The 16,505-nt window shown below is 50.2% G+C and overlaps 1 protein-coding gene across 3 annotated transcripts; it reads right to left on the minus strand.

The window, feature by feature from the left end:
• Nucleotides 1–607: 607 nt before the first annotated feature.
• LZTFL1 (leucine zipper transcription factor like 1) lies at nt 608–16,270 on the minus strand. Of its 3 annotated transcripts, none has more exons than XM_078443154.2 (11): nt 16,128–16,270; nt 13,185–13,309; nt 10,706–10,900; nt 8,765–8,825; nt 7,351–7,419; nt 5,886–5,951; nt 5,722–5,799; nt 3,232–3,408; nt 2,061–2,164; nt 978–1,038; nt 608–878 (listed from the first exon to the last, which is right to left on the minus strand). In XM_078443154.2, exons 1-10 carry the CDS (start codon nt 16,128–16,130, stop codon nt 1,020–1,022), a joined length of 897 nt encoding a protein of 298 aa, XP_078299280.1. In that variant the 5' UTR covers nt 16,131–16,270; the 3' UTR covers nt 608–878; nt 978–1,019. The 3 variants fall into 3 exon arrangements, with proteins under 3 accessions (XP_078299280.1, XP_078299281.1, XP_078299279.1); XM_078443155.2 differs by having other exon boundaries at nt 608–898; XM_078443153.2 differs by having other exon boundaries at nt 608–1,038.
• Between the last annotated feature and the right edge of the window lie 235 nt (nt 16,271–16,505).

A 16,505-nucleotide genomic window follows, 5' to 3' on the forward strand; every position in this document is an offset into this window, starting at 1 on the left:
CTAGAAGGAACAGAGATTGAGTGACATCCATGGTGAGAGGTAGGTGCGGAAGGAATGCACTATGGAGGCTGGCCTGTCAGATTTGTCCCTCCCTTCTCTCACTCGTTTTTTTTTGTTTTTTTTGTTTTGTTTTTTGTTTTTTTTTTAATTCACTTATTTTTGAGAGACAGAGAGAGCAGCAGAGGGGCAGAGAGAGAGAGGAAGACACAGAATCCGAAGCAGGCTCCAGGCTCCGAGCTGTCAGCACAGAGCCCGATGTGGGGCTCGAACTCACGAACTATGAGATCACGACCTGAGCTGATGTTGGATGCTCAACTGACTGAGCCCCCCGGCGCCCCAGTGAGCCCAGATACTTTAACTGGGCGGCACGGGATGGATCTGACTGCTCCATCAGTAACCCAGTAATCCAATGGTAAATTGGGTTGCAAAAAATGTCTGCCCTCCTCTGATAAACACAGCGTTTAGCTCGAGAGATGGAAGTGAATCGAATCCTCATGTTTGCTGTTCATTTTCCTTTTCACTGGTAAAAATACTGCCTATAAAAGTTGATGGTCTCGTTTTCAGGGCATTTGTATCTTTTTTTTTATGATGAAACAGAGAAAATGAATTAGATTTTGAAAAATAAGGTTTATTTGTAGTAACTATCTTTAATAACTGTTTTTATTTTTAACATTTACTGAAATGGTATATGCTTTGTGCTAATGCGGAAGGAGAAGGCTCTTCTTCCCGCTCTAAAATCTCTTCTTTACCACAAAGAGTTCTCACTGCATCGGAACGGAGGCCCCGGAATGCTCGCAGAGGGGTCTGGGCCGGCCGGCCGGGATCAGGCAGCAGGCTCCCCTCTGCTCAATCAGGTAGCTGCAATAGGGAGTCTAGTTCTAAATAGTAGAAGCAAAGTCTATATATTAGAAAAATAAAGAGAGGGAATATAACAACCTGCTTCAAAATACGTGTCTGAGGTGAGAAACAGCTTGTACTTTTATGCTGTGGCAGCTTCCAGAAGAAATCTTCTTCGGGTTTTAATCTTCGGGTTCGTATCTGGAAAGAGATAAGAAAATTCAGGGCAGACCATAACGTCATGATACTTTTTGTCGTTGTCGTTACCAGATGAGTTTACGCGAAACATCTCTGGTGACCGAACCAGCAGCGTTGCGTTTTTCACTCGAAGTCACTGCTCCGGTGGGAGCCGGGCCCGGTCAAGGCAGTGTGACGGTGACGCGGAGGCGGCTCTGGCAGCAGGTGGGACAAAGGGGCGACCGAGCGTGAAGACGCTTCTGGACTCTAAGTCTCTACAGCTGGCGCTTAGACCCACGGCAGCTTAGCGCAGCAGAAACTCAGTAACCACCCGAACTGTCAGATGGGCGCAGGGTGCCGATACGACCACGTGAGAAGGTTAACCAGCCCCCTTCTCTAAAGAACTAGATCTTGGATTTACTTCCCGGCTCTGTTCCCCTGGAATCCAGGTAACATGTCAGCTGAGTTTCCAGGTGAACCCGCCGAGGACAGAAATGAGCCTGAAGAGCAGACCACATCCGGACCGGGACGGCTGTGGGTGCACCGTGACCGCGTGGCGGGGGCCACGGCTGCAGGCGTCCCCCCACGCGGTGAGCTCCCGGAACCGGACACGGCCCTGCCCGGGTGTCGCGCGGAACAGGAACTCCTAGGCCACGCCGGCTACGGCGCCCATCTGCGGGCACCGCCTTCTCTGGCGCCTCAACTGTCACGGAGGGCACAGTGTGGCCGGGTCTCAGGCTCCTGTGAGAACACTCCTGAGGAGAAACGCCAAGGCCGCCCGTAAGCTGGCTGGGTTTCCTTTCTGATATCCTGCTTAAATGACCGTTGCCAAGAGCGGCCTATCGTAGCCGTGTGTCTGAAGTTCCAGCCCTGGCGGGCGGTACGGACAACGCTTTCCTCAGACGCAGGCTTCTGGACCAAATGACAGAGCAGCTAACTACCCACTGGCCTGACCTCTCCGGACACAGGCTGAGATTTCACGAAGCACAAACACCAACCCGGCAGTGACGCAAACCCGAGAGCCGCGCGGGATCAGCAAGGCTTACTTGGCCAGTCTTCTCCTCAGGTCTTTGATCTGGTCATTCTTCCTGGTGAGAATCTCTTTCATGTTTCGATAAGCTGCTGTCTGTTGGAATTTCTTGTCTAATTCCTGCGCAGTGAAAAAGGTCAGCCCGTTACTGAGAAACGGCGAAGGAGAGAAAGAACACACCTGATAAAAACGTGTATTTTGGCTTTATTTTTACTAATATTCTGCTTATGTTATTTTCTGACTTCTTTTTAAAATTTCCTTACGTAACATTAAGACCGTTCGAACTTAAGAATACATTCCTTCAAGGGAGAAGTCAAAGGGCAACACTGTCAACCCGTAACCGTGCGCACTGTTAGCAACCGTGCGCACTGTTAGCAACCGTGTGCAATGTTAGCAACCGTGTGCACTGTTAGACTGAAGCATACTGTGCCCTGGACGTGGGACGTCTGTTTGACACGGCAAACTCATTCTCAGGTGAAATAAGCATGAGCTTTTCCCCAAATCCCCAAGTAGTGTCAGTACTCTGGGAGGAAGATCTTTCATTCAGTTACATTTTAGCCCCTGCACGCTTAAGAGTCTCATCCCTAAAGTGAACGGCACAGTTTTCTACGCATTTCATGTAAGTTAAGAGCAAGGCATAGTATCCTTTAAAGTTTGTTTGTTTTTGGGGAGAGAGAGAGAGAGAGAGAGAGAGAGACAGAGCAAGCAAGGGAGGGGCAGAGAGGAGAGAGAGAATCCCAAGCAGGCTCTGCACTGTCAGCACGGAGCCTGACGCGGGGCTCGAACCCACAAACCGTGAGATCGTGACCTGAGCCGAATCCGAGGGTCGGACGCTTCACCAAATGAGCCCCCGGGTGCCCCGAGGCATAGAATCCTTTAAAGAGAAGTCACCTATCCCTTTGCCAGGCAACGTGGGGATGGGCATCGCAGGGCACAGGGCAGCACACGTAAGCCGTCCGTGCAGGAGTATTTTACCAAACCAGAGGAAGGAGTGGACATTTTTTTATTACCACAGATAGTTCAGTGCCAAAGACAGAAGACTCTCTCAATTCCCAGAAACGATTGATCTCTAACACGCACTGGCTGACACCGTGAGAAAAAACAAGGTAAATCCGCAGCTGTCCTCCAGCATCTCCCTCAGCTCCCCCTCCTCCCCACTTGGGCAGACACACGCGGACAAGTCTGACCTTTTCAGCCATGCTCAGCTGCTCCTGGACCCTGAGTAGGTCGTGCTTGGCTGTCGCGAGATTCTCCTCCAGGGACTTCTGGTTTTCTGTCTTGTCGTTAAGTGTCTTCTGAAACTCACTCTTTAAAGCAGCAACTGTGTTTTCCAGGTCGTTCAAGTCTTGGGCCTTTATAAAATCCTACGGAAAACACATGCACGGACATAATTTCGTGTTGACATCCGAACCGGCAACTGTTCTACGACGCTCATTCGACCTCGTGACATGAGAGCAAATGTTTTGGGCATGCACGTCGGCCTCCCCCGCCAGCCTGGGTAAGCTCCAGATCCCTGAGGGTCGCCGGCGCACCCAGTCACCCTCGGCCCTAGAGCACGCTGCCCTGCACACGGCAGACGCTCAGTGGCCGCTGATCTCCAAATCTGCGAATTGTCATGTATGCGTCGCTGGAACTCCACAGAGGGACAGGAGAGAGGTGAGCTCTCAAATCTGACAAGGTTGTGTGTGCCCTGGGGGAGGGAGGGCGGACGGGTCTCCGTTTTGAAAAGTCAACTTAGAAAACATCCTGAAGAATGCTGAGCAACACAGACGGTAAAATAATCAACTTAATACAAAAACTTTGAATCAAAAATTTAGTAGACGTAGGTCTTAGTCATTATTTACATTAAAATATTATGAGAGCCTAATTAATGCTTACTGGTTATATGGTTTGCTAAATTTAGAAGATCTTAAGTTTTTGTTTTTTAAAGCAAGATGCATGTTTGCACACCCTGTCGGCACAACAAAAGCAGCTGGATCTTGTTTTTGACTGGATAAACTTATAACGGAAAGAGCTGTATTACCAGGCCGGGAAAATGGTCGATAATTGCTAAATATGAAGACAGATCAGAACTACCAACGACAAACTCCTTACTCACGTTTGAAGTCTGGTCCTTACGAAGGTTTTATTTCTGCGCAGCTAGTGAAAGCGTGCACATATCTTCTTTTGCCCAGATCTTAAAAGTAATTTTAAGAGAAATTCTTCATCCACAAACGTTTGCAATTGTTTTGAGAAATTATGAAGCTGCTCTGGAGTGTTTAGCTCTGTTTTCTAAATCTACAGTCCTTGATACAGGATTGAAAATCATAGATCTCTCCTTTGTTATTTTTTTAGCCATCTAAGAATTATCCTATTTTATTTTTACTTATTACTTTTTTATCATTTTGTAAATGTTTATTTTTGAGAGAGACAGAGCACGAGGGGCGGGGAGGGGCAGAGACACAGAATCCGAAGCAGGCTCCGGGCTCCGAGCTGTCAGCACACAGCCCCACCAGGGGCTCGAACTCATGAATCATGAGATCATGACCTGAGCCGAAATCGGACGCTTAACCGACTGCCACCCAGGTGCCCCAGGATTATCCTATTTTAAAAACATCTCCAGATGAAATGACGTCATGGCTGAGTTTTGCCTCAAAGAAACGTGAAGGGAGGGGCGACGGGGAGGAAGCGGGAAGGCAGCCTGGCCAACCCCAGGGGACCGGGAAGCCGAGTGACGGGCACCGGGGTGCATGACACCGTACCCTCTACTTCCGTATGAGTTTGAAGTTTTCCATAAGGAAACCATAGAAGTGCAACGAAGCAAGTCGGGGACTGTTTGGCGGACATCAGCGATGACGGTACAACCACTAGAAAAGCCAGAGCTACGCTGAAAACTCCCTCCAGCGGCCCCGCGTGACAGGAAGTCTGTGGCAGCGTCTAGCGTCCACGGCAAGGCCACCTGTGCACTCGAGAACCTCCCTCGGGCAGAGCCATCCTCGGTCACGCCCCTCGGACGGGCCTGGAGAGCCACCACCGGATTTGGGTGCGTTACGCGAGTGCCACCAGACGGAGGCGGGTTTGAAGACGCAGACCGAGTAAATTCACCCTATTCTGTCACACTCGCCAAAGGCCGACTTAATCAGAAGTTCTATATAGTAACGCCAAATACCAATCCAATGAACTAAAAACCCCTCCTTTCGTCATTTCCTTTCCCCCCATTGTAGTTGGAAGGTCAAGGTAAAAGGGAGAAGAGCTAAAAAAAAAAAAAAAATAAACTTGAGAATATCTTGTATGCTGGCGGGCTCTGGGGACCGTGAGGCGGGTGAGCGGCGGGCCTGCCCCTTCGGCCCTCTCCCGGCCTTCCCTGGACAGGGATGTCCCCCTGCAGGACCGTGGTGGCATCCCTCTCAGGGAGTGGCAGAGGAGGGGCAGAACGAACAGTAACTAAGGCTTCACGTTAAGGTTGCACTTTTAGTCTATTTATTCTATTAGAAAACCACGACAAAGATAGCTAAAACTTGTTCCGTCTCTTTAAAAAATGGAAGGGTAACTGACGTGTAATATCCTATCAGCCTCAGGCAGACATCGTATTGATCCGAGATTTCTGTACCACTCAAAGTGATCCTCGTGATAAGCGTGGTTACCAACTGTCACAAGATCATTACAGTGTCATCGACTGCATTTCAAACGACTTTCACCTTTTGATTTCCTTGGTCAAGCTGTAAGTCCTGCAGTGCTCTTTCCAGTTTTGACTTCTCATCTAATGCCTGTGTTGCCTGTAATCAGATTTAAACAAAACACCCTCAGTATTTATTCTGTAAGCAGCTCTTTCAAGAATTTTGGCGAAGTATTTCTCGGTTACCTGTATTTCAATGGTCTTCAGCCTCGACTTCAATTTCTCATTCTCTTCTTGAAGTCGTTCAATTTCCTTTGTGAGTAAATTCCAGGTTTATTATTTTAGCTACGGTCTTTTCAATACTTGAAGTTGTTTCGCTTCAAAGTTTAATTTCAAAACTAAATTTAATTATCTGTCAGCTCAAACATCTGCGTGCCCTGGTTCCTGGTGACATCCAGTCCCACCCAGCCCATTGGCCTCCACACCTGTGTGTCACTTGCGGTCTCTAAGCCTCTTTCACAGTCTCTCAGGCTCCCTTCAGGCCTCCGTTCTCAGCCTTCTTCCAAAGTCTCCCTCTCCTGCCACCTCCCACCTAGCTGATCCTGCAACTCTTGGGACTTTTCACGGCCAACACCTGCACTTATCCTAGAAACACAGCCTTTTTTTTTTTCTTTTTTTTTAAGTTTTAAAATTTTATTTATTTTGAGAGAGAGAGGGAGGGGAGGAGCAGAGAGAGAGGGAGAGAGAATCCCAAGCAGGCTCCACGCTGTCAGCAGAGAGCCTGATGCGGGGTCAGTCTCACAAACGGTAAGATCATGACCTGAGCCGAAATCAAGAGTCGGACGCTTAACCGACTGAGCCCCCCCAGACACCCCCTAAAAACACAGTCTTTATCAGTGCAACGCTCTACACCCAAGCCGCTAGGCGCTTCTGACTGAACTTGGCCAGAGGCCTTGGCTCCAAGCAGCTCCATCCGAGGGTCGGCAGGGAGGCCAGTCCCTACGCTCAACACACGCATCGGGCCCGAGGGCACCGCACTCTGTGCCTAATCACGCCGGCTCCCCTTCCGGCCCTCACTGCTGCCCACGCCCCCTTTTCTCCCACAGACAATTTAATCTGCCTTTAACCTTCAGCCCAGCTCAGGAACCACCTTCCCCCAAATCTGTCCTCAACCACTTGGATCCGGAACGGTCTTCTCTGCCACCCTGAGGCACAGACGTTAGCATTCTCCTATCTGTTTCTAGACTGTTAATTCTCCCTTCTCAATGAGACCACACGGTTTTGGAGGGCAAGAGACTAGGGACTACACTGCTTTTTATCTAACAGCATCCAGCATAACGTTGGGAACACAGGAGCCGTGAAAATTGTTCGTAGATTAGTAATTGATTTTTATTAACCTTCCTAATAAAAAAATCCCACCGTTGTTCTTGCAGACTGTAAACTTCAAATGTCCTTCAATAAACACTGTCCAAAACGCCCTGCCCTTCGCTTCGCCATCAAAAGACACAATTAAGAGCTGCTTCAGACTTTCTGGAAGGTGAGTGCCCTCTCCTGGCCCACTGGAACCACGAAATAAAGTGACTACAGTGGACTGAGTATCCTCCATGGACCCGAGCCCCGGTCAAACCCCCCTCCCTCAGTGTCTCCCCCCTACAGTTGTGCAGGCACCGAACGAGAGGGTTTGCCTTTCTCCAAGCGAGGGCGGCGTTACCTTGTTCAGGAGTTCCGTTCCGCCCTCATTTAGTGGAGCAAGCTTTGGCTTCAGGGCATCCAGGATGGGCTGACACAAAACAAAGAAACCAAACCAAAGTCACCACAGAAGAAATCACATGTAATCGCTCGACATTTGCACTTTCTTTCTTTTTAAAAAAAGTTTTAAGTTTATTTATTTATTTTTGAGAGAGAGAGAGAGAGAGAGAGAGAGAGAGAGAGAATGAGAGAGAGAGAGAGGGAGAGGATCCCAAGCAGGCTCCACAGCATCAACACCGAGCCTGAGGTGGGGCTCAAACTCATGAACCACGAGACCATGACCTGAGCCAAAGTTGGACGCTCAACTGACTGAGCCACCCAGGCGCCCCTCGACATTTGCACTTTCTAAGTGGAAAACACCGTGTAAACATATCCACTGGATGTCGGCTCCACAGGGTGGGTGGGGGTCTCTGTTGGTTTGGTTCTCTGCTACATCCCGAGACTACGACAGTGCCTGGCCCACAGCGCCCAAACATCAGAAATGCACATGAAACCCACCCTCCCCAAATCCTTTAAAGAGCTACAGACGGAAGGGAAAGGCGGGAAGGAAGGAAGAAGGGAAGGTGCTCGAAGCCAGAGCGGACAGAGGTCCCGGCCTCTGCGGACAGGAATTTTCACCTGTTTCAGGGAGTTGAAACAGATGTGCGCAGGAGCCCGGGTCTGGGAAAAGTGCACGAGTGCAGCTACCCCACAGGCGAAGGAGAACTTGGCCCAAGTACCCTGGCAGTTTGGCGATGCGCGTTAACGACAAGTGAATCCACGCCCTCTGACCCGGAAACGCGCTCCGGAGGAATAAGTGGCAAATTGTTTTGTAAGGAAGGGTATGGCGTATGTCTGTGGATTCAGCTCGGCAGTATCCTTGTATCGGGCGCCAGGGAGCGTTCGGGGTGCGGCTGGTTAAGGGCTCGTTGCAAATACCGAGAATGAGTGAAAAGAGAAGTAGGTCACTGGTCACTACTAGGGTTGTCTCCACTGGACAGAGGAGCACAACAGGGCCCGGCTGCCTCCGGCAACCCGCTCAAGGTCACTCGGCGAGAGAGCCGGAGCCGGGACGAATGCCCGTGCTCTGCACCATCTGGGCAAAGAGCCTATATGGCAGGGAGCGGGGTGGACGGCAGGGATTCCGTGTGTGAATGTGTGTGTGTGACTATGTGTGTGTGTGGGGGGGGGGGGGGGGGGAGACAGAAGCAAGTGTTCACAGTTACTTTTTCCAAAGCTCTCCTTCTTTTGCTTGAAAACAGGAATGTTTGAATTCTGCTCTTGAATTAAACGCGTTCCCTTGAGGGTTTGCACCCGCACCTCTGAACTGCTCTGAGCACCTCAAGGATACTAAACGCCGGCCACTAGGGTGTGGGCTTAGGACGACGCCAAGTTACCTTTTTATTCGAAGACGTAAATTCTGCTTTTTCGAATTCTGCAACTTGTTCTAATAATTCTCTGGAAGATAGAAATGGGAAAAAAAATTCATTTAAAATAGGTTTGCATCCCAGACACAGAAGAATAAAACCACTGGCACCGATCTCCCACAACACGCCGGAGAGAACAGAGCACCCTGTCGAAAATGATTCCTAGTTACCAATGGCCCAGAGCCCAACCCAGGGACCAGATTTGCATATTCCACGGCACCTAGGATCGTGTGCCTACTGAGCATACGCTCTAATCGCCAGAATGAAACTACAGTGTTAGTTCAAATCTGGTACAACTTGTCCTCAATTCCGAATTTCTGAGGTGTTAGAGGGAGACTGCTCTCAGACATGATTTACATCGATCGTTAGCTAGTGAATGTTCAAGAAACGCAGACTGGCTCTCATAGAGTAAGTAGCCTCGGAGGCATGGGATTAGTTCCGTGATACCTACTGAAAAAAGAGTATCACCCCTACTGGGAAGGAATATGCTGTACCTCTGAGGAAGAAAGCTGGTTCGGGAATGAACCAACCACCTGACTGTTCCCTTTCCCTGCCCCGGTGTGGTCCCAGTCTGGATCCCGGGGGTGGCCCACGCGGGCGCCTGGGAGGGGACGTGGTAACCACTCTCCCAAGCTTACTGTGGTGCTTTCTCCAAGTTTTCTCAGCAGCTCTCCCTGGCAGCCAGTGGACTGAACCGGTTTTCCTCCCCGGTTCAGGAAGGCCATCCCAGGGTGGTTCACCAGTCTCTGCCGCCGTGCCTGGGGGCGGTCAGTCTTTCCTCATTTCTGGCCCGGCTTCTCTTAGACTAAGTTTGAATTTCATTTTACTTTTTTTTTTTTTCTAGTTTTGAATTTTTTTTTTCATGTTTATCCATTTTTGAGAGACAGAGACAGAGCAAGAGAGGAAGGGGCAGAAAGAGAGGGAGACACAGAATCCGAAGCAGGCTCCAGGCTCCGAGCTGTCAGCACAGAGCCCGACGCGGGGCTTGAACCCATGAACCATGAGATCATGACCTGAGCAGAAGTCGGATGCTTAACCGACTGAGCCACCCAGGCACCCCTACTTTATTTGTTGTTGTTGTTAATGTTTATTTATTTATTTTAAGAGAGAAAGAGAATGAGGGTGTGCATGTGTGAGTGGGGAGGTGGGTAGGGGCAGAGAGGGAGAGAGAGACACATGACAGAGAGAGAGAGAGAGAGAGAGAGAGAGAGAGAGAGAGAGAGAGAAAGAGAGAGAGAGACAAAGAGAGAGACAGAGAAAGACAGAGAATCCCAAGCAGATTCTTGTCAGTGCAGAGCCTGATGTGGGGCTCGAACCCGTGAATTGTGAGATCATGACTGAGCTGAAAACAAGAGTCGGATGCTTGACCGACTGAGTCACCCAGGCATCCCTCATTTTACCTTGTTTAAATTAATGAGTTCTTTGATACCTTCGAGATTACAAAACAGTTTTGTTTTTTGTTTACATTTCCTATTTTAAAGTAAGTGTATAACTTAAAATGTAATTATAGAAAAAACTGCAATCCCCCCGGTCTGAATTGACGGTATTTGAATTCATCTTTCATTTGTTTCATAATCTTCATCCCCTCATCGACCTATCATGTCTAAAGACTCATTATAATACAATCCGACCAACAAAGAAATGGGCAGGGATCATTAGTAACAGCCCGAAAAGCAATTCCATGAATCTCAAACGCCTCTGTAACAGCCAGGATTCGGAGAAACAGAATTCTGAAGGGGACACCGAGCGGCACCTAAGAGATCACTCGGTGGGTACCCAGAGGCCGTCCTGCTGCCCACCCCACGCTTCCTCAGGCCCCGGCCCCGACAGCAGAAGCGGCGCAGACGTTCGCTAACTTCTGAGACCGTGCTGGGGCCTCTACCGTCCTAACCGCAGAGACGGACGTGTCACCTGTTTTCAAGTTCCGAGATGTCCGTCTGCAGCTTGAGGTACCACTTCTCGGCTTGGGAGAAGAGCTGCCGCAGGAGTAACACGTTGGTGTGCGCCGTGTTGATGAGCTCAGACTCCACCTCGCTGTAGACCACGGCCTGCAGCCCGCTCAGGACCTCGGACACCTCGTCCACGGTGAAGGTCTCCTCCACTAGCCTGCGGAACAACCACAGTCCCAGACTTCCGGATGAACGACCCAAACCGTTTACGAAATAAAACAAGACTAAGAGACCCACATTCGGGTCGACCGAGGGGTGACGGGGTTACTGGGAAAATCTCTTCGGGAACGATCTTCTTTATGAATAAACCGTACTGAAGATACCTGAAGCTCAGTTCACTTTTGGGGTCTGTCTGAATGACCCAATTGCGGGTGTACGTGCCCTCTAATACAAAGTAGGTGCTCAGAAACATTCCCCCAAGCGTTTACTTTTTTCTTTACGTTCTCGGTTTAAACATTTTTTTATTTTAATCTCCGCTAAAATCAGTCTTCTCACATTTAGCAGTTTCAAGAGTCCCCTAGAAGGTAGTGTTTTTCCTTTCCTTTCCCTTTGTCTAGCATTTCAATAATTGTATGAACTACTCCAATGGTAGCAAATGATTATAAGAAAATAGTTATGTGCTGCTTCTCTTGGCATTCCTTTTTTTTTTTAAGTTTATTTATTTTGAGAGAGGCAGAGACAGTGTGGGCAGGGGAGGGGCAGAGAGAGAGAGGCAGAGACAGTGTGAGCAGGGGAGGGGCAGAGAGAGAGGCAGAGAGAATCCCAAGCAGGCTCCGCGCTGTCAGCGCAGCCTCCGACACGGGGCTTCAACTCACGAGACCTCGAGATCATGACCTGAGCCAAAGCCGAGAGTTGGACGCTTAGCTGACTGAGCCACCCAGGCGCCCCTTTCTCTTGGCATTCTTGAGGCCCAAATGAAAAAACAACAAAAAACAACTAACTTATCTTAGGTGCAGCTCCTCTGAGCACTGACCATTCCCTAAAAAGGAAGTCATCATCAACAACAGCATTAAAACCCACTCTCCCACGGGGCAGGTTTAGGTTGGGAGGGACCATTTTCTTCAACCCCCTGGCGTTCCAGATGGGGGCGGGGGACGCAGGCTCAGAGGGCAGGGGTGACATGGCCCTGGTCCCACGGTGGTGGTGACTCAAGCCCACAATCATTTCCGGGAGTCTCAGCAACACGCCCAACAGCCGAATCCCAACAAAGCTCCTAATTTAAAGGACAGTTTGACAGTAAGACCGTCTCTCCCCTCCTGGCCCCAACCCTCAGCCGCTCAGGGGACAGGAGTGATGGCCCCATCACTCCTCACTTCCAAAAGGACAGAATTAAGGAGCCCACCAGTTTGACCAGAGTTATACTCAAGTTAGTAGTATTTGTTACCATTCTTCAATGTTTCATTTAGCCAGAATGAGCCAGTCTAAAAAAACCACAACTTCAACTATTTTTGGGGAACACCCTTATTCAATACATCAACCATCTTCCTCTATTCTTTAGTAGAACAAACCAAATCTGCTTCCACTTTTTTTTTTTTTTTTTTTTTGGCAACCCAAGTTCATGGTTATGAACAGCAATTAAGGCACCCGCTGTATAAAGTGAGTGATGAAGTATCTTCCGTGTCTCACAGCCGGGCCAGTGCAATCGTTGCTTTCATCTGCTGGGGGTCAGGAGACCAGCTGACCAGGTTACATCGGTGGGTCGAACACGTAACGGTCTACAGCTGGTGGCGTCCCCTATCGTGTGCCGCGCGTGGCTTTGCGACACGTGTCGCTCACGCGGAGGCCTTTCTCATTTCTATCTCATCTGACATTTAACCGTGCCAAAGTCTGATCCCCGAGTAATCTGGGGTCTCTTTATTACTTAGTCCTTTCCTTTCATTGGCTTCCCTATGTTTCTCCAGATCAAACATGAATTTTCCACAGACTTTAATTACATCCTACGACAGCCTCAACCAAACTAATGATCATCTCTTGCCGTATACCCACGAACAGTGTCGGTACCAGCGCAAGCTTTCTGTGGTTTCCTGCTGTTTTCCCCCCTCCCAGTTCTTCAGTATGAACGGCGTAGGTGTCTTCTTGCTAACTGCCACGACTTATGGCTCGAATCCTTTCATTAATAGCTCAGGTAATCCAAGTTCTGGGATCTTTAATACAGCAAGGCAATCATTAACCTACAAGCACTTCGCCATTTCCTGACGGCCCTTTCGAAACTTTGCAATCTCATCATTATCCTATGTGTACGTTTGGTAACAGATTGCTCCCACCACAACCCGGTTTCCCGAATTTCACCTATCCACGGGGCTTGGTGGAGTCACTCTCAGGGGGGACCCGATCATGATAATCCCGGCAATGGTTCGTACAGCCTCCGCAGCCATATCCCCACACCGGCTACCGGAGAGGATCCAGGTTTCCCCTGGGGTTCCCTTTGAGTCCTCTGATACCTGCTCTCCTTGAGGTCTTGGAAGCAGGAATCGACAGTTTTGAGTCTCAAGCCTCTTCTGGAACGAGCAAAACGCATGTAGTTAATAACTTCGTTTTGATGGTGTTCATTTAGGCCCAGCTCTGCCTAAAAGAGAGAAAAGCAGATGTTAGTCTTGGAGGTGTGATGAAGGAACCAACGATGAAGATACAGAAGGGACCGCTACGTGTCCACCAAATTCCATTCTTCCCTTCCTCCCGGGGAAATGGCTGCCCAACTGGAGGACGCTTCCCAGCCCTTCCTGCGGCCACTCGATTGCTGCTCAGTACTGGATGTGAGCGGAAGAGGTGAAGCCTACTCCAGAGCATGGGCCTTCCGACAGGGTTGGGTCTTTGCCGCACCTATTTCCCTGAGACCTGGAGCGGGGGGCGGGGGGGGGGGGGGCGGTGGCTCAGCTGAACCTCACAGTGCTCTGGGGGTTGGGCGAACAGCACGATGAAAGGGACCCTTATCCCGACCCGATGTTGTGGAGCAGCACTGACCTACAGACCTAGATGAGCAGGGAAACGGCTGCTAAGTGAGAAACACACTTAGGTGTTCTTGAAGCCACTGTTTTTGTTTGTTTGTTTCTTTGTTTTGATATATATGACAGTGACTTAACCTTACCCTGGCTAATGCAGCTTTAAGAAATGTACTGGGTTTTTGGGGCGCCTGGGTGGCGCAGTCGGTTAAGCGTCCGACTTCAGCCAGGTCACGATCTCGCGGTCCGTGAGTTCGAGCCCCGCGTCAGGCTCTGGGCTGATGGCTCGGAGCCTGGAGCCTGTTTCCGATTCTGTGTCTCCCTCTCTCTCTGCCCCTCCCCCGTTCATGCTCTGTCTCTCTCTGTCCCCAAAATAAATACAAAACGTTGAAAAAAAAAAAAATTTAAAAAAGAAATGTACTGGGTTTTTGAAATAGTCATGAAGTGGTCTTTATTTTAAACCAGCTGAGAGCTGGACAACTATGAGCTAGAAATTAGTGAATTTTTTTTTTTTTTTTTCAGTTTATAGCTACGCTGAAAAGAAAAGGACACTGCACAATTGAATATCTAACGTAGGGACTCTATGAGTCAGTAACGATCTTTATTTTAAGAACAATGATCTACCATGGCCTTCCTGTGGGAGACTAAGGTCTAACTTCCGAGCCTCTGTCTTAGGCTTGTCACCCTCTCCACAGTGTTGGAAGCAAACAGCAAGGCCATCGGGCATGATCTCCTTCAGCCCCCAGTCCCTCACGGTGGCTTTTCTGCATCCACACGGCTCCCCTCTGCAGTCTCAACTTTCTTAGGACACGGGTCTCTGAAGGTCAGGATCTTGCCCACCTGGTTCCCTAAGGTACCACCATCCCTGGTACTAAGCACAGGGCCTCACAAGCAACAGACAGGTGGCAACAAATGAACTTAAAGAGCTTTCCTCCTTTTGAGGGTCACTTCTTCATTGGGCCTTAATCGGTTCTTTCAAACTCCTGGAGGACTTTATTTAACCAATTATTCTCCCGTCTCAACATTCCATGGGTTTCTTCCCCGCTTCAGACTACAGGGAAGACTATACATATAAACCTTATTCAAAACCACACAAAACCCCTCAACCCTGAGATTCCCTTTAACTACCCTTGCTATGCCATCACCTAGCCCTTAAACCCATACCTGCTCAAATTGCTTTTGTAAAGCTCACCAGCAACTTTTTTTTCTTTTTTTCTTTCTTTCTTTTCTCTTTCTTTCTTTCTTTCTTTCTTTCTTTCTTTCTTTCTTTCTCCTTCCTTCCTTCCTTCCTTTCTTTTTTAGAATTACCGGGGGCTTTTATTTATTTATTTATTTAGAAAACTTTTTAAATTTGGGGCGCCTAGGTGGCTCAGTCGGTTAAGCATCTGACATCGCCCCACGGTGGGCTCTGTGCTGACAGCTCGGGGCCTGGAGCCTCCTTCAGATTCTGTGTCTCCCTCCCTCCCTGCCCCTCCCCCAAGAGAGATTCTGTCTCTCAAAAATAAATAAAACATTAAAAAAAATTTTTTTTTAATTTGAGTACAGCTGACACACAATGTTACACTCGTTTCACTGCTGAGGTATTTCAGTGGCCCATGGCAATGGTGCCCCCCAACTCTGGCATCATCCTTTCTTCCGAACCTAACTTTAGGACTGTGCACTGTTCTAAGTACGGCTGCCATGCCCTATCCGCTGGAAAGAGGAATGGATCTGTTTCTGCATACAGGCCTGGCCTCTTCGGAACAAGTCAAAACAAAAGAAGTTACACCACCCAAGTTCCTTCAGCTGTACAATGGAGGGCTTGGACTTTTTTTTTTTTTTTTTAAATGTTTATTTATTTTTGAGACAGAGACAGAGCATGAATGGGGGAGGGTCAGAGAGAGAGGGAGACACAGAATCCGAAGCAGGCTCCAGGCTCTGAGCTGTCAGCACAGAGCCCGACGCGGGGCTCGAACTCACAGACAGTGAGATCATGACCTGAGCTGAAGTCGGACGCTCAACCGACTGAGCCCCCCAGGCGCCCCGGGCTTGGTCTGTTAAAGTCACTCTCGCAACCGAAAGCTGGATTCAATCACGCTCTCGCTCCTCAACTCGTTGCAGTACACTGCTGTTCATGCCGTCAAAGGGCTGTGCGTGTGAAAACTTGGGAGTTGTAGGACCGGAGCGAGAATCCCGCCCTGCGCCGTGGGCTGGCAGCCGTTCCCTGCAGCTCCCCCGACCTTGGAGATGTGGCTGGGCCGGGCCCGCCCTGGTAGGGGTGAGGCCTGACCCGACGCGGGGGAGAGAGGCGGCCGGTACGCCGAAGGGGCTTGGGCCTTGGTTAACGGAGCCTCGGCGGCCGGGAGGCCCAGGGGCCGGACTGGGCCCCGCGGCAGCCACGCCCTCCCTCGGCCCCGGCTCTGCGTCTCCTCCGCGAGGGGCGGCGGCGCCCGGCCGGCTACTCACCATGGCGGCGGCGGGAGTCGCAGCCCGGAGGAGCGGGAGAGGCCAGGCGGAGCCCCGTCAAGCCCGGGGATCGCCGAGGGTGGCTGGGCCGCAGAAGACGCGGAGGGCGGGCCGCTTGTTTGGAAGCCTCCGGTTGCTAATGGGAACGGAGACACGTGACCCCAAGTGATGCACTTTTATTGGTCCTCGAGATCACGCGACAGGAAGTGCCGCGGGACCCGCCGACTGCCGCATGCGCATTGGCTTCCAGAGCCGGGAAGTCCCACCTACTCGCGCCACGCCGACTCTGGCGGCCTGTGCCGTTGCCAATGGTAACGGGAGCGGAGAGGCCGCCGGGACCCCCAACGTCTGGCGCGCACCCCCCCCCCCCTCCCCGCC

Source organism: Panthera onca, chromosome A2, assembly GCF_046562875.1.
Source record: "Panthera onca isolate mPanOnc1 chromosome A2, mPanOnc1 haplotype 2, whole genome shotgun sequence".
Taxonomy (NCBI): Eukaryota; Metazoa; Chordata; class Mammalia; order Carnivora; family Felidae; genus Panthera; species Panthera onca.

Coding starts and splice junctions, on each gene's coding strand:
- LZTFL1 (XM_078443154.2), bottom strand. Junction 8,826..10,705: donor ATCTCGGAACTTGAAAACAG/GTGACACGTCCG, acceptor TCTATCTTCCAG/AGAATTATTAGAACAAGTTG. Junction 2,165..3,231: donor AGCTGAGCATGGCTGAAAAG/GTCAGACTTGTC, acceptor TTCACTGCGCAG/GAATTAGACAAGAAATTCCA.